Raw genomic sequence first — 18,491 nt, forward strand, 5'->3', positions numbered from 1 at the left:
TAAGAATTAAAAATTGTAGCTTAATAAATTTCCTAGGAAAGATTGTGATAAATTATCGAGCTATCTTCAATATTTTAGGAAATATAGCTACTTAAATAGTTAAAAATAAAAATTCACTTAAAAAATGACTTCAACTCGTAAAATATTGTTTAGAAAAAATTGTAAGAATTATAAATTGCAGCTTGATAAATTTTCTATGAAAAATAGCTATAAACTATCAAACTATCTTCAATATTTTAGGAAATATAGCTACTTAAATAGTGCTCTGATAGTTAAAAATAAAAAATTATTATCTAGTCACTTAAAAAATAACTCTAACTCCTAAAATATTGATTAGAAAAAATTATAAGAATTAATAATTGCTATAATTGTTATAAAAATTGTTATAAACTATCGAGCTATCTTCAATATCTTAGAATATACAGTGTCTTAAGTAGTTCTCATGATCTAGTCTCTATAAAATATTAATTAAAGGGAAAAATCATTGCTATTATTATTATAAAAAAGGCTGCAAGTATCCCACTAGACCCTTGGGGACTCGAAATAGAGACTGAAGTGTGTTGGTTGGGGTGGGAAGCTTAAAAAAAGGAATCTAGAATCTAGTGCATGTTGTGTCCGACGTTGTGTAATGGGAGGGCACCGGGGGTTCAGTCTCTGATGATCCAGGTGGCAAAGAAGGCGAGCGTGCTGAAGCGGAGGAAATCCCGGAATCGGATGGAAATGCAGGGCTCCCAGACCTCGGGGCTGCCCTCTATAATGACGCCGAGCTCCGGACCTGGAACTGGAACTGGAACCCAGACCGACAGCCAACGAATCGACAACGAGGGCGACGTCGTGTTCTACATGGAGGAGCCCAAAGCAGGAACGCCCAACAGAGCTCGTCGGGACAATAGGTGACTACTTATTTATTTATCTATTTCATTTGTCTCGCTATTCGACATCAATTTCCGAGTTTAAAGACAAAACTCTTAATGTCGAGGTTCTTTTTTTTGTCCTTCATAACCTCCTAGAGCAAATGCTTTTTTATTTAAATTTTGGTAATTTAAAAAATATAAATTATTTCTTAAAATAACTTAAACAATTTTTTTTTTAAACTATTTAAAAAAATTTGCAGCGCCATCTGTTGAGAATAAAACTTAAATAATAATAAAATTTTTTTTAATATTTTAATTTTATGCGAAAAATATAAAAAATGTTATAAATTTTTAATTATAATCTAAAAACATAGTATATTATGTAAAATTGTATCATTAGAGGGAGTTTTTGGCTATGAGAGAGGTTGAGGCAACGAGCAAAGAGTGTGCGCTGGCACACGAGTCTCAGAAGGCTCATCCAATCAGCTTACACTTGACTAAATAAAATTAATATGATTTTTTCCAAAGTTTTTAATAATAAAAAGAAGAAATAAAAAAATCTTCTTTTTAATTCTTAATAAAAAATTATTAAATTCTTGAAAATTAATTATTACTCTATAATCTAATTTAAATATTTAGCAAAATATAAAATAAATAAAAAATCAAGCATTTGATCTATACGAGGTTGCAGCGGTGCTAAGAAAGAGTTTAGAGTGAAATGGTGATTAGGGTATTTCCTATTTCCAGGGGTAGCCTGTTTACGTCGCAAACCAGCTCGGTGACAGAAGCTGCCAGCGACGAGATCGATATCGACATCGAAGAGCCCCAGAGGGTAACAACGTGAGTATTGCTATTTACTGTCTTATGAACGGAAAACACATGTGTCAAGATAAAGATATAGATATAGATATTTATTATGGCTTTAAATCTCTTTTCTGATAGACGCGTTTTCTGTATACCAAAGCCTCGTCCTCCAAGAGGCCACTCTACACCAACTCGATAAATGTCAATATTTTTTTATAACCTTCCAGGAGATATTTTTACAGCCTCTCTTTTCTGAGTATTGATTTAAACTCCACTACATATTTTAAATGTTTTCTTTTTTTTTCAATATTCATCGGTATTGAAAAATTTATAAAGTAACAAATATTTTTTTTCAATTATGAATTTTTTAATACCTCGGATTAATTTTTTTTTTTTAGATTGGATTTATTTATTATTTTTTTTTTGTTTCAATGAAAAAATTAAAATTTTTCTTATAAAAAATTTATAAAAATTTTATAGTTGAATTTGGTATCGTTGGAAAAATTTTCACCTGGGGTTGTGTCTTTTCAAGGTTTCATATCATTCTCACTAATAGTCAATTTATGATGATAAGTATTTAGGCAGCATTCGAAAACGGTCTATCTCTAGAAATATAATTAAGAAATGATCTTGTATCTCGTTAACTATTGACATTTTTAAAGATATAAGCTCATCTCGATGTTACACTCATCAAGACCTTTCATTTGAGTACCCACATGCATTTTTGATATATTTTTCATATATACATATATATATATAAACATATAAAATATATGAAAAATTGATGTGGGTACTCAAATGAAAGGTCTCGATAAGTGTAACATCGGGATGAGCTTATATCTTAAAAAATGTCAATAATTAAGAAATGACCTTGTATCTTATCAACTATTGACATTTTTAAATATATAAGCTCACTCTGACATTACATTCATCGAGACCTTTCATTTGAGTACCCATATCAATTTTTCATATATTTTGTATATTTATATATATATATGTATATATGAAAAATATATAAAAAATTGATGTGGGTACTCAAATGAAAGCTCTGGATGAGTGTAGCATCGGGATGAGCTTATATTTTTATTAACGTCAATATTTAAGAAAATACAGTGCAATTTAACAAAAGTCATTATTTAATAAAGCAAAATTTTATTTATTTATAGTTCACGAGTCACGGCAGTCACATAATTTTATTATTTAATAGTTTTATAAAAATGTAAATTTGTCTAAAAAATTTGAAATTGAAATGACAAAATCGTTTAAATTCATCGCATAAAAACTAAAACTAATCTGCAATAAAGTACAGCACGGATTCTTTAAAACTTTAAAAAACTATTTTAGTATCAGAATTTATTAAAGAACAATCGATAGTTTCGACAAAAAAAAATTAAAAAACTATTCGTCTTTGTTTTTTGTTAAATTTGAATGGAGGGTTGAAATACCGCCGTGCGATATAATACAGCTGACCTCGGAAAATAGACCCGAGGAAGAGAAAACTATTAAAGATATATATATTTATATGTGTGTAATACATAAAATACATAAAATAAAAAACAGAGTTATGGAATAAAGTATTAGGTGCAGAGGCGGAGCACATCAGGTGGAAAGCAAGACAAGTTATGTGTACTGAGCAGAGCAGAGTAGTATAAAGTAAAGATATAGTTATAAAGATACTCTTTTGGATTTTCAGGCTCACCGAGGCGCATCGAAACGCGATAAGGGCCATCAGAAAGATCAAGTACTTTGTAGCACGGAGAAAATTTCAACAGGCGCGAAAACCTTATGATGTCAGAGACGTTATCGAACAATACAGTCAAGGGCATTTGAATATGATGGTGCGAATTAAGGTGAATATATATTTTATTTTATTTACAATTATATGCTCCATTCATTTTACCGGTAATTGTTTTAATCTAATTAACGATCTAGTTTTTATATTTTATTATTATCGACATGGAGAACAATTTACAGCGTACTGACCGTACACAGTTTTTTTTTTATTAACTTATTGGAAATTATTCTTTAAATAGAATTCTATTTGAAGTTTATTTACATTGTCGTTAATAATTAATTGACAATAATGATGTTAATTATCAGATCTTATAGTAATTGTTCAATTTTATAATCATTTATTTGTTTTTTTAGCAAAAAATTAATATTTTTTTATAAGAATAATGTTAAAAATTTAATAATTAAATTTATTTGATTTTTAATTTTTTATTTATAAATTGACTTTATTAACTTAATTTGAAGTTTGTTTACATTGTTGTTAATAATTAATTGACAATAATAATTAATAATAATATTAATTATCAGATCTTATTTATTTATTTTTTTAGCAACAAATTAATATTTTTTTTATAAGATTAATGTTAAAAATTTAATAATTAAATTTATTTGATTTTTAATTTTTTATTTATAAATTAACTTTACTGAAAAATAAAAAACAACGAAAATTTCCGAATAGAAATAACGAAGTTTATTTGTTTTCCATTTTCCGAAACAAGATAATAAGTATCTGGTGTCCTGAATGGGAATATTGGTTTTGCGTGTTGCAGGAGCTGCAGAGGAGATTGGATCAGACCCTGGGTAAGCCAGGGAGCTATCTGGCGGGAATCGACCGGGCTGGCAATGTGAAACCCATGACGATCGGCGCACGTTTGTATCGCGTTGAGCAGCAGGTGAGTAGGAGAAGAAAACTGAGATTATTTAATTTTTCTTCTTCAAGTCTTTATTTACGTTTTTTATTTCTTCTTTTGCCCTTACCTGACATTCTGTAGACCTGCGATAGCTCCTCTATTTTTCTGTAATTGTAATTTGTAATATAAAATATATTTACGTAGGTTATTATTTATCGAAAGCCGGAAATCTAAACAGCCAAGCCAAGCTTGACTCTCCCGTATAAATTTTTCTTATTCAGTTGCCATTCATTTGGCCTCTCCATTCATCTCTCCCCCTTTCAGTCTTGTCACATTCATTCATTTCTTACCATTTTTTAGCTCCCGCTGGAACTAAACCCGCGGAGAGTAAAAAGGCTGCACTATACTATCTTTAAATCTTGTTTTACTAAAAAAAACTCCCGACAATGAGGACGAGGATGAGTATGACCGCTTTTTTATAACTATGAAAATTTAAAAGGATGAAGAATTTATTTGCACATCTCTTTCGCGTTCGGGTGTAATCACTGAAAACATTCTCGTGAATTTATTTCGGGAGTTTTGGGTCGAGAATATAAAAGCTTACGCTCATTAAAATTTTTTAGATGTATTATGGATGTTCTTTAGTGACTAAAAATTTTTTTTAATGACCAAATTATTATTGTTGTTATTTAAAAAGATAGTTTTTTATTTAAATACCAAATTATTATCTAGTTGCTATAACTCCAGAAATATCATATTTATCCAAAAATTATAAGGCCAAAATTATAGCTTAGAAAATTTCCTACAAAAAATAGCTATGAACTATCGAGTTATCTTCAATATTTTAGGAAATATAGCTACTTAAATAGTGCTCTGATAGTTAAAAAATAAAAAATTATTATCTAGTCATTTAAAAAATGACTCTAATTCCTAAAATATTGATTAGGAAAAATTATATAAATTAAAAATTGCAGTTTGATAAATTTCCTATGAACTATCAAGCTATCTTCAATATTTTAGGAGATATAGCTACTTAAATAGAGCTTAGATAGTTAAAAATAAAAAATTATTATCTAGTCACTTAAAAAATAACTCTAACTCCTAAAATATTGATTAGAAAAAATTATATGAATTAAAAATTGTAGCTTGATAAATTTCCTATGAAAAATTCTTATAAACTATCGAGCTATCTTCAATATTTTAAGAGATATAGCTACTTAAATAGTTCTCTGATAGTTAAAAATAAAAAATCATCATTTAATCTCTTAAAAAATGACTCTAACTCCTTGAATATTGATTAGAAAAAATTATATGAATTAAAAATTGTAGCTTGATAAATTTCCTATGAAAAATTCTTATAAACTATCGAACTATCTTCAATATTTTAGGAGATATAGCTACTTAAATAGTGCTCTGATAGTTAAAAATAAAAAATTATTATCTAGTCACTTAAAAAATGACTCTAACTCCTAAAATATTGATTAGAAAAAATTATAAAAATTAAAAATTGCAGCTTGATAAATTTCCTATGAAAAACTGTCATGAACTATCGCGCTATCTCTGATATTTTGGGAGATATAGTTACTTAAATAGTGCTTAGATAGTTGAAAATAAAAAATTATTATCTAGTTACTGAAAAAATGGTCATAACTCCTAAAATATTGATTTTTGGAAAAAATTATAAGAATACAAAATTGTAGCCTATAAAATTTCCTACAAAAAACGTTTAAAAGCTATCGAGCTATCTCCAATATTTTAGGAGATACAGTGTCCCTAACTATCATTCATTATCCAGTCACTGTAAAAACGACCATAACTACCATTATTACTACCATTAAAAAACCCATTAATAAAAAACCAACCTTCCAGTTAGCAGTGATGGACAAGAAGCTTGACCAGCTAGTATACGTGCTGAACGCGATGGCCCAAAAGCAGCAGATACCGCTGAGAAGCATAGAGGACGAAGTGTAACAAGCTGACACAGTCGAGAGTACCAGCCTAGCTATAATAGCTATCACGGAGCATGAACATCAGCGACGACTTTAATTCCACTCATCCATGAGCTTTACTTTATCTTTTAACAACTCGTAAAATTATCAAGCTTCTAAAGCTCGCGATAACGTTACATAAATATATAAATAAACCATCATACAAATGCAAGCCCAAAAATGGGTTCTGTTCGAAGCGAACTTTGAAAAGTCAGCGAGATAAAAGCTCGGCTTTTCAAAATACAATCGATTATTATATCATTAATTAATTAATTATTTTAATTTTAAATAGAAAAAAATAATTTATACGCACATTACGATACTCGAGAATAATTCGCGTAATTAAATACTACTAACGTTAGCCTCGTCTCAATAAAAATAAAAAAAAAAAAATAACTATTTATTATTTATTAAATAAATATATTAATTAATCGATAATCGAACGTCCGTTACTTGAATTGTAATATAAAATTAAATATAAATTAAAATAGCAATCGTCAAGCACTATCGCGTAGTTTGTAGAATTATTTATATTAAAGTCACTTATTAATTATGAACATCGATATTGTTTAATTAAGTTCTTAATAATAATTATAGAAAATATATAGTGAGCGTACTCAAACAATCGACGGATTTTTCCAGCTAAATCATTTTTTTAACTAATTATTTAAATTTGTAAAGTGTAAATATTATTTGGGTATTATTTAGGGACACGTCACTTTTTAGAAGGTAAGCTTTTAATAAGAATTAGGAATTTATTATTAATTATCATTATTAATAATAATCATTATCATTATCATCATTATCATTATTATTAATAATCATTATCATCAAAAGGAGGGTCCAAAGTGTTTTATTTATTTATTTAAGGGATAAAATGGAGGGATTATTTTTCAGAGCGAATTTAATGAGGCACAAATTTAATATAATTATTATTGATTTTATTTTATATTATGATTTATGAGCCGGGATAATATATATTTATGTAGATTATATTATATATTTTATACAATGATAAAAAAAATTATTTAAAGAAAATTAAAATTTTTTTTCAAAAAAATTAAAACAAAAATTTGCTTTATTAGATAATAACTTTTGTTAAATTGCATTGTACTTTCTTAAATATTGAAATTTTTAAAGATAAAAGCTCATCCCGATGTTACACTTATCAAGAGCTTTCATTTGAGTACCCACATGCATTTTTGATATATTTTTCATATATACATATATATAATGTATATAAATATATAAATATATGAAAAATTGATGTGGGTACTCAAATGAAAGGTCTTGATGAGTATAATGTCGGGGTAAGCTTATATATTTAAAAATTTCAATAGTTCACGAGATACAAGGTCATTTATTAATTATTGACATTTTTAAAGATATAAGCTCATCCTGATGTTACATTCATCGAGACCTTTCATTTGAGTACCCACATGCATTTTTGATATATTTTTCATATATACATATATATAATGTATATAAATATATAAATATATGAAAAATTGATGTGGGTACTCAAATGAAAGGTCTTGATGAGTGTAATGTCAGGGTGAGCTTATATCTTTAAAAATGTCAATAGTTTACAAGATACAAGTTCATATAGATAATTTTTTTGGCATTAATTATGTTTTATTATTTTGTAATTATACAAACAGATAGAGTAATGCATGACTGCCTTTCCATATTAATATAAACGGTCCGTTTGACAATCGCGTAAACACCAGAACGGGTGCATATAATTAATAATAATAATGATGATAATGATTATTAATTGATAATAGTTTGTATATGAATAATACACTGCTTTGAGCCTCTTTAGTGCAGTCTTTGCACACTCTATGGTGCCTATCATAAACTTTTATCTACTTCACTACTAGACTACTCTCAAATCATGATAATAACTAATGTTAATTTATCTATTAGTGATTAATTCACTGTTAATTGAAGATTTTTATCTTAGCAGTTCAATCTTGTTACAAAATTTTTATTTTTAGTTTAGATTTTATTAAAATTGTTCATTTTTTTTTATTAATAAATTTGGAAAAATTATTTATTTTTTTATTAAAAAATTTGGAAAAATTATTTTGCAAAATTTAATTAAAAAATTTATAAATTTAATTAAAAAAATTATTTTTTGTAACGAAAACTGCTAAAGAAATATAAAATACAAAATTTAATAACACTCAGGAACAAAAAAGGGTATTTTGATGAATTTATTCACTTAAAATTAAAAGCAAAAATAAAATTAAAGAAGAAATATATAATATATAATATATTTTTAGTTAAACAATAAAAAAAAATTAATTTATCACACAATTATGTTTACTGTGATGAAGCAATACAATATTTAAATACTAAATACTAATTACTAAAAATAAAACTATCGCGTATTTTGTGTATAAAGCCGAAAGCAAGTAGATTATTTATTTGTTTTTTACATTTTTCTATCGCCCGATTAATTTTATTTATTTGTATAGACTAATTAAAAACTAGGTAGAAAATTATTGAATTTATCTATTTAAAAAATAATAATCAACGGTGGAGGATTACGATATACATTTCAAGCTAAATTATTTCAATTAAAACTTACTCTAATAATCGTACTTACGCTCTTAAATAATTGGCTCTGTAAAAAAAGTAATAAACTTTCCGACTTTTTTAAAAAACATTTTCAATTTTCGATAAAAAAATATTAAATATTACATTGTTGGCTAATCGCTCGAATAATTAATTATCTTATTAAATTAATCATAATCATAATAGTTTGCCACATTTAGAATTGAATTTACCTATTTAGAGTAATAACAATAACAATATCAATTTAATAATAATAAACACTTATATGTCGGCGAATTATAGTTTTAAAGGATTATACATATATACATATAAATATATAACATATATATAGACTAAAAATTTAGAATATTTACGAAAGCTCTGCAACTCGCAGCTTAGATTGTGATATCACGCGACCTAGTTATCGAAAACGTCAATAATTTTTTTTCAAACACGCGTATGCCTACTTATAAATATTAATTATTATTATTATTATTATTATTATTATTATTATTATTTTATTATTAAAACTTTCTAATTTTTCTGAATAATAATAATAATAATTTAGAAAATTTTTTGGTGATTATTGTTATTATTATTATTATTATTATTATTATTATTATGTATTATTATTATTATAAATAATAATAATAATAATAATTTAAACTTTCTAATAATAATAATAATAATAATAATAATTTAGAATTTTTTGTTAAAATTATTATTATTATTATTTTATTCTATTATTATTTTATTATTAAAATTTTCTAATTTCTTTAAACAATAATAATAATTTAGAAAATTTTTTGGCTATTATTATTATTATTATAATTATTATTATTTATTAATTTTTGATTTCTAAAAATTTATTTTAGATCAATTTTTATTTTAAATTAAATTGTTACTGTAAATAATAATAATGATAATAATAATAATAAAATCTAGCAATATTAAAAAAAAAAAAGTTAATAATTTAAAACGCAATGAGTATTAAATATTAGGTTGTTTGAATTGAAATTACTGTCATAAAAATAAAAAAATAAAAAAAAAAAGTCTTGAAGTTAAAAAAAAAAACTAAATATCATTATTGAAAAATAACTAAATCGCTGATAATAATGAAAACTATTTTTATAAAAATTATTTTAAAGTTAACTAATTATTTACAACCAAACAATTAAAATTAAAATAAAATAATAAACTACTGTTGCTGATTAATAATAAATTTTATTTATTTATTCATTAAAATAAACAATAAATATAAAAAAACAATTGTTAAAAACAGAAAAAAGAAAAGTTATATTTTTTAAAAATAAATTAATATAATTTTTGTTAAGAAAATTTCTATTGTTACTGAGTCGAAAAAATTTTAACTTTTTTTATTATTCTAAATACTGTTGATCAGTAAAAAATGAAACAAGAAATTTTTATTTGTTATTAATTATACTAACAAATTATAGTAAATCTTTTTTAAAAAAAGACCAATACTCTCCCAATGTACAAATAAAGACCAAGCCTATTAAAATTGTAAAAATTAATAACCTTCGCTGACCAACTTTTGTCCGTACTGTCTGATTTTCCAATAAGAGTCTTGGCAGTATAAAATCTTAAATTTATTGTAATAACCGATAAATTAAAGTAAACACTTGAATTATTTTAAAAATAATAACAGAGATGCGCTTCAACTGCTCTAGTTTCGAGAGTCCTCGTTATTGATTATTTCATTAAATATTAATATTTAATATATTCATAAGCACTCATTAAAGTTTCAATAGTAATTTATTATTGTTTTTTATCATTATAATTATTTTAAAAGATTATTTTTGAATTGAATATTAAACCATTATTTAATCACTTAAAAAATGACTATAATTCCTAGATTATCAGAATTATTAAATAATTATGAGACCAAATTTATAGCTTGATAAATTTCCTACAAAAATTACCATGAACTATCAAGCTATCTTTAATAGTTTAGGAATTATAGCTACTAAAAATTGTATAATTATTATAGTAATAGCTATAACTCCTAAAATATTGATTTTTGGAAAAAATTATAAGACCAAAATTGTAGATTGATAAATTTCCTAAAATAAGTAATCATAAACTATCGCGCTATCTTCGATAGTTTAGGAGTTATAGCTGCTTAAATAGTGCTAACATATTAAAAAGTCAAAAATTGTCTAATTACTATAGTAATAGCTATAACTCCTAAAATATTGATTAGAAAAAATTATATAAATTAAAAATTGTAGCTTGATAAATTTTCTATGAAAAATTCTTATAAACTATCGAGCTATCTTCAATATTTTAAGAAATATAACTACTTAAATAGTAGTTAGATAGTTAAAAATAAAAAATTATTATCTAGTCATTTAAAAAATGACTCCAACTCCTAAAATATTGCTTAGAAAAAATTATATGAATTAAAAATTGTAACTTGGAAAATTTCCTGTGAATAATTGTGATGAACTATCGAGCTATCTTCAATATTTTAGGAGATATAGCTACTTAACTAGTGCTCTGATAGTTAAAAAGGAAAAATCATCATTTAGACACTTAAAAAATGACTATAACTCCTAAGATATTGATTTTTGGAAAAAATTATAATACAAAATTGTAGCTTACAAAATTTCCTACCAAAAATATTTGCAAACTATCGAGCTATCTTCAATATTTTAGGAAATATAGCTACTTAAACAGTGCTCTGATATTTAAAAATAAAAAATCATTATCTAGTGACTTAAAAAATTATTTAAATCCTAAAATATTGCTTAGAAAAAATTATATGAATTAAAAATTTTAGCTTGATAAATTTCCTATGAAAAATTCTTATAAACTATCGAGCTATCTTCAATATTTTAGGAAGTATAGCTACTTAACTAGTGCTCTGATAGTTAAAAATGAAAAATCATTATTTAGACACTAAAAAAATGACTATAACTCCTAAGATATTGATTTTTGGAAAAAATTATAATATAAAATTGTAGCTTACAAAATTTCCTACCAAAAATATTTGCAAACTATCGAGCTATCTTCAATATTTTAGGAATTATAGCTACTTTATTGCTAACACAGTAAAAAATGAAAAATGAATAATAATAACTCCTAAAATATTAATTTTTTTTTAAATATGAGACCAAAATTTTAGCTTATAAAATTCCCTACAAAAAATACTAGCAAACTATCAAACTATCTTTAATATTTTAGGAGATATACCTTCTTAAAACTCTCAAAATATTAATTTAAAATTTAATTAAATAATTACTATAAAAACTCTCGAAGCTAGCGCAATAATTAGCGATGGTAAATAATTAATTAAACTCGATTAACTCAATCATATCACCGTAGTTGCCTATTATATACACTATCCACTAAATAAATCTATCTAGAATATCTCGTAAACAATAATAATAATAAATAAATAAAAATTCATTACTTTGTAACTAATAATAATTAATACTACTACTATAATTATATTGATAATAAAAATCGATTGTAAAATTTTTTATTTATTTTACGGTAAAGAAGAACTCTGTTCAAGTATCTACTAATTAATTAATTAACAATAATTAATAATAATATTAATTAAAAAAATTATAGAAAAATGCACTTATCACAGGGTTCTTCACTAATAAATAATAAAATAAGTAATAACGATTATAGGAATAATTAAATTACTGTTAATTGTTTGGATTATTTATAATTTTTTATTAATAATTAAAAAGGTCACTTGATGTTTAATTAAATAAGAAATATTTATTCCTATAATTTATCGACGCAAAAATATTTTTGCAAGTGTCCTTCCAATATTTTAAAAACAGCGATTATTATTATTATTATTATTATATATAAATAAAAACGCTTTTAGTTATTACTTAATTAATAATTAACGCTACTTTTAGTGGTCCATTTCTCGAGTTTTCATTTAATATCGTTTATTAATTAATATAACAATTGTATTATTGATATTACAATTGCAGTAATATAATTTAGAAGTTAGTGTAGAATAATAGCTTCTATAGCGATTACTCAAATATTAAGGAAATGGACCAAGATGTATAAATTTATAAATAATACACGAGTAAATAAATAATTATTAATTATATATTACGTAAGAATAATTAATATTATTATTTTAAAATATAAATAAATAAATATGATGATTATTTACGCCTTGTCAAATATTGTAAATTTGTGACATTCATTTCTCTATTATGTATAATTATTAAATATAAATATTAAAATATTATAAAATTTTGTCTTTTTTATTGTTAATTTTTTCTTTAAATATTTTAAATATAAAGTCAATATTATTTCTTCGGGATTGTTAACTAATGCGGGTCTTTTCTCTTATCTGCCGTAGAGTTTTGTAGTTTAAGTAATTTACAAATATTATCACTGTTGGTAAGGTAGAAAATTTACTGTACAATATTTCTCCACTTTTCCAGCTAATAATAATTATAAAATTAACAAGAATAATTTAATTTTCTTTTTAATATTTTATAGTTTTATTAATTTTTTTAATGACTAGACAATAAGTACAAGTTAAAACACTGTATCTCCTAAAATATAACATAACATAAAAATCATAGCATTAAAACGTTTATTGTAGAAAATTTTATCGGCTATAATTGTAGATTTTTTGATAAAAATATTTTAGAAACTATGATCATTTTTATAGTATATTTTTGACTATGCGAGCACTAGTTAAGTAACTATAATTCCTAAAATATTGAAGATAGTTCATAGAAATTTGTCATAAAAAATTTATCAAGCTACAAAAAGATAGCTTGATAATTTATAAACATTTTCTGTATAAAATTGTCTAAGCTACACTGATAGAAGGATTTATTAACGATTAATAAAATTTAATTTATTTGAAGACAATTATTTAATTTATTAAATTTTAATAAATGATTTTTTAACATTCAATAAATATTTATTTGAGAAGAAAGTACATTTATTAATAGTTAATAAGGATTTATTAATAGTTAACAAATATTTATTAGCAGTTAATAAATAATTATTAAATCCTATGATGTTAAAAAATCATTTATTAATAATTAATAAAGCTTATTAAATATAAAAAAATCCTTCTATCATTGTAGTTTTGGAAAATTCCAACAGGTGGCGCATGGCCGCTGAATCTTCTCACTACAAGAGTTAACTTTTATAAATTAAGTATTAAAATAAATTTTGTAAAAGTTACACTGATAGAAGGATTTATTAACTATTAATAATTTAATTTATTTGAAGATAATTATTTAATTTAATAAATATTTTTTAACATTCATGAAATATTTATTTAGGAGGAAAGTACATTTATTAATAGTTAATAAGTATTTATTAATAGTTAACAAATATTTATTAACAGTTAATAAATATTTTGTTGAGTGAATTTGTTTCGCTTGCAATATTATATGACATCAAGATTGCTTATAAATAAAAATCATCTTTATAAATTATTTGCATTAATTATATTACATTATAATAACGTTTATTTTATAGTAAAATAGCAAATTCTATTACAGCTCATAATTATCTTTTATATTTTTAAGTATTAAAAACGTTAATTTATTTAGTGAATTTAATTATTATCGTGTATTCCAGCTATAGGGTTATAAAAAGTGTCAAAAGAAAATTGCTTTTTATTTTGAATAAATATTTGTATCGTATTTAATAAATAATTTATTAACTGTTAATAGATATTTCTTAAATTCTATGATGTTAAAAAATCATTTACTAACAGTTAATAAATCTTATTAAATAGACTCGCCAATCTCTTAAAAACCTGGATATTTGATACATCGCTGTTATCATCGTATGAAGACATTGGTGCCCTTGGAGTTCGTCTAGTGGTGAATTGAGGACCAACTTCTTTTGATTATTCAATTTAATAACTTTAGTGATCTACATAAATTTGAGCAGTATAATTCAGCCACTAACTATCAAAATAATTGTCTAGATTTAATCTTGTCAAACTAATCATAATCTTAATCATAATCTCTATGCAAACTATTTTATGAAGTGACCTTAGTTTAATTTATGTCTATAATTGCTCAAACTTTCTTCATACAATTTTGTTACTTTTTTCTTTTGTTATTTTTTATGTTTATCTACTCGAGTAGCCACGAAGTGATTACTACAATCTGAATTTATTATTTAATTTTCTTGGTTATCTTGTCATTACTACTAAAATAATTTTAAAATAATAACTTTGTAAAAATTATTAACCCTGTTAATGGCTACGGCTGTTGGGTTTGGTTGTATTTAAATAAATAAATAAATAAATAAATAAATCCTTCTATCAATGTACAATTTTACAACTTTTCCCAAAATTCAATATTTTAGGAGTTACATCAATTTTTATACCGACTAACAAACAATTCAATATCAAATAAATCCTATGATTAAAAAAAGCATCTAAATTTATAAAATAACCCAGCATATGACCAACAAAACAAACCCAAGTTATCCATCGGTTTGTTCTCGTTAATTTCTTACCAGCATAACATCCATTCTTCTTTTTGGTAGCAGCTGTCGTCAAGTCGGACAACGAGTTGGACCAGCTGGTGACCGTCTCCGCAAATAAATCCCCACACATTTCTTCCTAAAAAATAAATAAGTCTCTTTACTTTTTCCTTTTATCATAATCAATATTAATATCAAAATATAAAAGAATCTCTATCTATAATTTTCCTAATTAACTCACAATCTGCTCGAGCAAATTTTTTTTCTCCAGGAATTTTTCCATAAAATATACAATTCGCGTTATGAAGCGTGCAATGTAACAAGAAAGGCAGCGTCTTGTTTATAAATAAGAGTCAAGAGTTATAAGTTATAAGTTGATCTTGGAACTCTCTAAAAATGAAATAGTGAAAATTCACTGGAATTAGTGAATATTCACTAATTCTAAGTGCCAATCGAACCACTTTGAAACCAAAGTGGTTCGATTGGAACTTAGAAAAAGTGAATATTCACTTATTCCAGTGAATTTTCACTAATTCATGTTTAGAGAGAAGACGATCAGATAGCCGACCAGTAGATCTAAACAAGTAAATTCACATCTTGGTCTTCTACTTGCAGTACTTGCAGTACTTTACAGTTTCCGGTGGCGTCTATTTCTTTTAGATTGGCGTCAAGTCTCTTTTGGAACTACTTGCTGTGTTAGAAGTAATCTAATCCTTCGGCTCCGGCGCTCGAATTTATAAATATTTTATGAATCGCGGGCACTTGCATCAACAAATGGACAAATAATGATGATAATAATAATGAAAGAAATTAATGGTTGGAAACAAGTTTGTAACGTAACGTCTGGAGTCGCCAGTCTAAAGTCTCCAGCCTCCATTCTCCAGTCGGCGGTTCAGTTCATTCATAAAGATCTTATTCTTGTCAATGCGCTTACTGTTAATGTTTACTACAAGCTTCAATTCATCTGGAAAATTATTTTTTATAATTTTAAATAAAATAATAATATTAATATTTTAATAATATTTAATTAAATAAAAATGTCGGCTAACTTTATTATGGAAATTTTTTACCTTTCAATATTTTTAATTGTTAAATTAATGAAAACTTAACTTAGATACTTACTCTACGAGTAATTAATTTTATTAAACGTTCAATTACAAAGATATCGTAAGTAGCGATACGATTGATAGTTTGTAATTAATACGCTAAACTATCAGCAATTAGCATTAAACGTCCTATCCCGTATCCGGCAATTTAAACCTCTCGAGGATTTTTGCTCGAGCTAGAGTTGATTGCACGTTATATTATATATTAATATAAAATATATCGCGGCTAAACGCGTCAAACAGGAAAGAATTAATGCGCTCCTGGCTGGTGAGTTAATATTGCTTCAAGATAAAATATATATAATGCATAAAGTATTAAATGAAATGAAAAATGATAAAATAAACTAATGCAAAAGCGGTCTTGCTTCAAACAGGTTAGTTTATGAAAAACTTTATATACAATCAGTAATCAGTGTATATATTTAACGCGTATCTTTCTTATGATCTTAAACTACTTAACGGACTACTATTTTTTTTTTTTTTTTAATAATTACTGAATTTTTATATTGAAAAAAAGATTTGGTAATATTTTTGATAAGCTTCAATTAACTGTTAATAAATAAATACAGAAAGCCTAATCTATTTTTGTACTTTGTAACTTTGTACTAAACTCAATTTAAATTAGTAATTACTGGCAACTATAAATAAATAAAATTTTGCTTTATTGAATAATTACTTTTGTTAAATTGCACTGTACTTTCTTAACTAATATTGACATTTTTAAAGATATAAGCTCATCCCGATGTTACACTCATCAAGAGCTTTCATTTGAGTACCCACATGCATTTTTCATATATTTCTCATATATACATATATATCTAATATATATAAATATATGACAAATTGATGTGGGTACTCAAATGAAAGGTCTCGATGAGTGTAATGTTAAAATGAGCTTATATCTTTAAAAATGTCAATGGTTTACAAAGTACAAGGACATTTCTTAATTATTAACATATTTAAAGATATAAGCTCATCCTGATGTTACACTCATCAAAACTTTTCATTTGAGTACCCACATGCATTTTTCATATATTTCTCATATATACATATATCTAATATATAAAATATATGAAAAATTGATGTGGGTACTCAAATGAAAGGTCTTGATAAGTGTAACATTAGGATGAGCTTATATCTTTAAAAATGTCAATAGTTCACAAGATACAAGGTCATTTCTTAATTATTGACATTTTTAAAGATACAAGCTCATCCCGATGTTACACTCATCAAGAGCTTTCATTTGAGTACCTACATGATCTTTTCATATATTTGTCATATATACATATATATATAATATATATAAATATATAAAATATATGAAAAATTGATGTGGGTACTCAAATGAAAGGTCTCGATGAGTGTAATGTCAGGATGAGCTTATATCTTTAAAAATATCATCAGTTGACAAAATACAAGGTCATTTCTTAATTATTAACATTTTTAAAGATATAAGCTCATCCCGATGTTACACTCATCAAGAGCTTTCATTTGAGTACCCACATGCATTTTTGATATATTTTTCATATATACATATATATAATATATATAAATATAAAATATATGAAAAATTGATGTGGGTACTCAAATGAAAGGTCTCGATGTGTGTAACGTCGGGATGAGCTTATATCTTTAAAAATGTCAATGGTTCTCAAGATACTGGGTCATTTCTTAATTATGTATCTAGAGATAGAGCCCAAATATTTATCATCATAAATTGACTATTGCTGAGAATGATATAAAAAGGCACAAATTCAAGTTTTCTTATTCTCTTAATAATATAGATTATTAACATCCTCGATTATTATCTTGTTCCAGATCCGAGCAGCCTCTGGATCTTCAAATGACTCGCTATTCTTATTTAACCCTCCCCGATAAATTTTTTCCAGTTTTTGTCTTCCTTTTGGCTTCCCCCACTTAGTCTCAGAGCGACCTGAGGCCCGTATTAGGAAACCTGGAGTCATTGTGCCTGTACTGGTCGATAGCCGAAACCAGAAGATCCGCGAACCAGAAGAACGAGAACCGGTGATAAAAAAATCTTTTAAAATTCTGGGCAAAAAAAAG

The 18,491-nt window shown here is 24.9% G+C and overlaps 1 protein-coding gene across 9 annotated transcripts in view; it reads left to right on the forward strand.

Annotated features, from left to right (window-relative positions):
* LOC123272069 (potassium voltage-gated channel subfamily KQT member 1-like) overlaps nt 1-6,665 on the forward strand; it is a 28,712-nt gene extending 22,047 nt beyond the window's left edge. For 3 of the 9 annotated variants that reach the window (XM_044738694.1, XM_044738698.1, XM_044738695.1), the window contains 5 exons: nt 652-893; nt 1,584-1,694; nt 3,352-3,508; nt 4,220-4,342; nt 6,170-6,665. In XM_044738694.1, coding sequence (XP_044594629.1) covers nt 652-893; nt 1,584-1,694; nt 3,352-3,508; nt 4,220-4,342; nt 6,170-6,271 — 735 coding nt within the window. In that variant the 3' untranslated portion in view covers nt 6,272-6,665. The remainder of the gene's footprint in view (nt 1-651; nt 894-1,583; nt 1,695-3,351; nt 3,509-4,219; nt 4,343-6,169) is intronic. The other 6 variants (XM_044738697.1, XM_044738701.1, XM_044738702.1 and 3 more) reach the window with 2 other exon arrangements.
* Nucleotides 6,666-18,491: the final 11,826 nt, after the last annotated feature.

The sequence above is a fragment of the Cotesia glomerata genome, linkage group LG9, assembly GCF_020080835.1.
Source record: "Cotesia glomerata isolate CgM1 linkage group LG9, MPM_Cglom_v2.3, whole genome shotgun sequence".
NCBI classification, from domain to species: Eukaryota; Metazoa; Arthropoda; class Insecta; order Hymenoptera; family Braconidae; genus Cotesia; species Cotesia glomerata.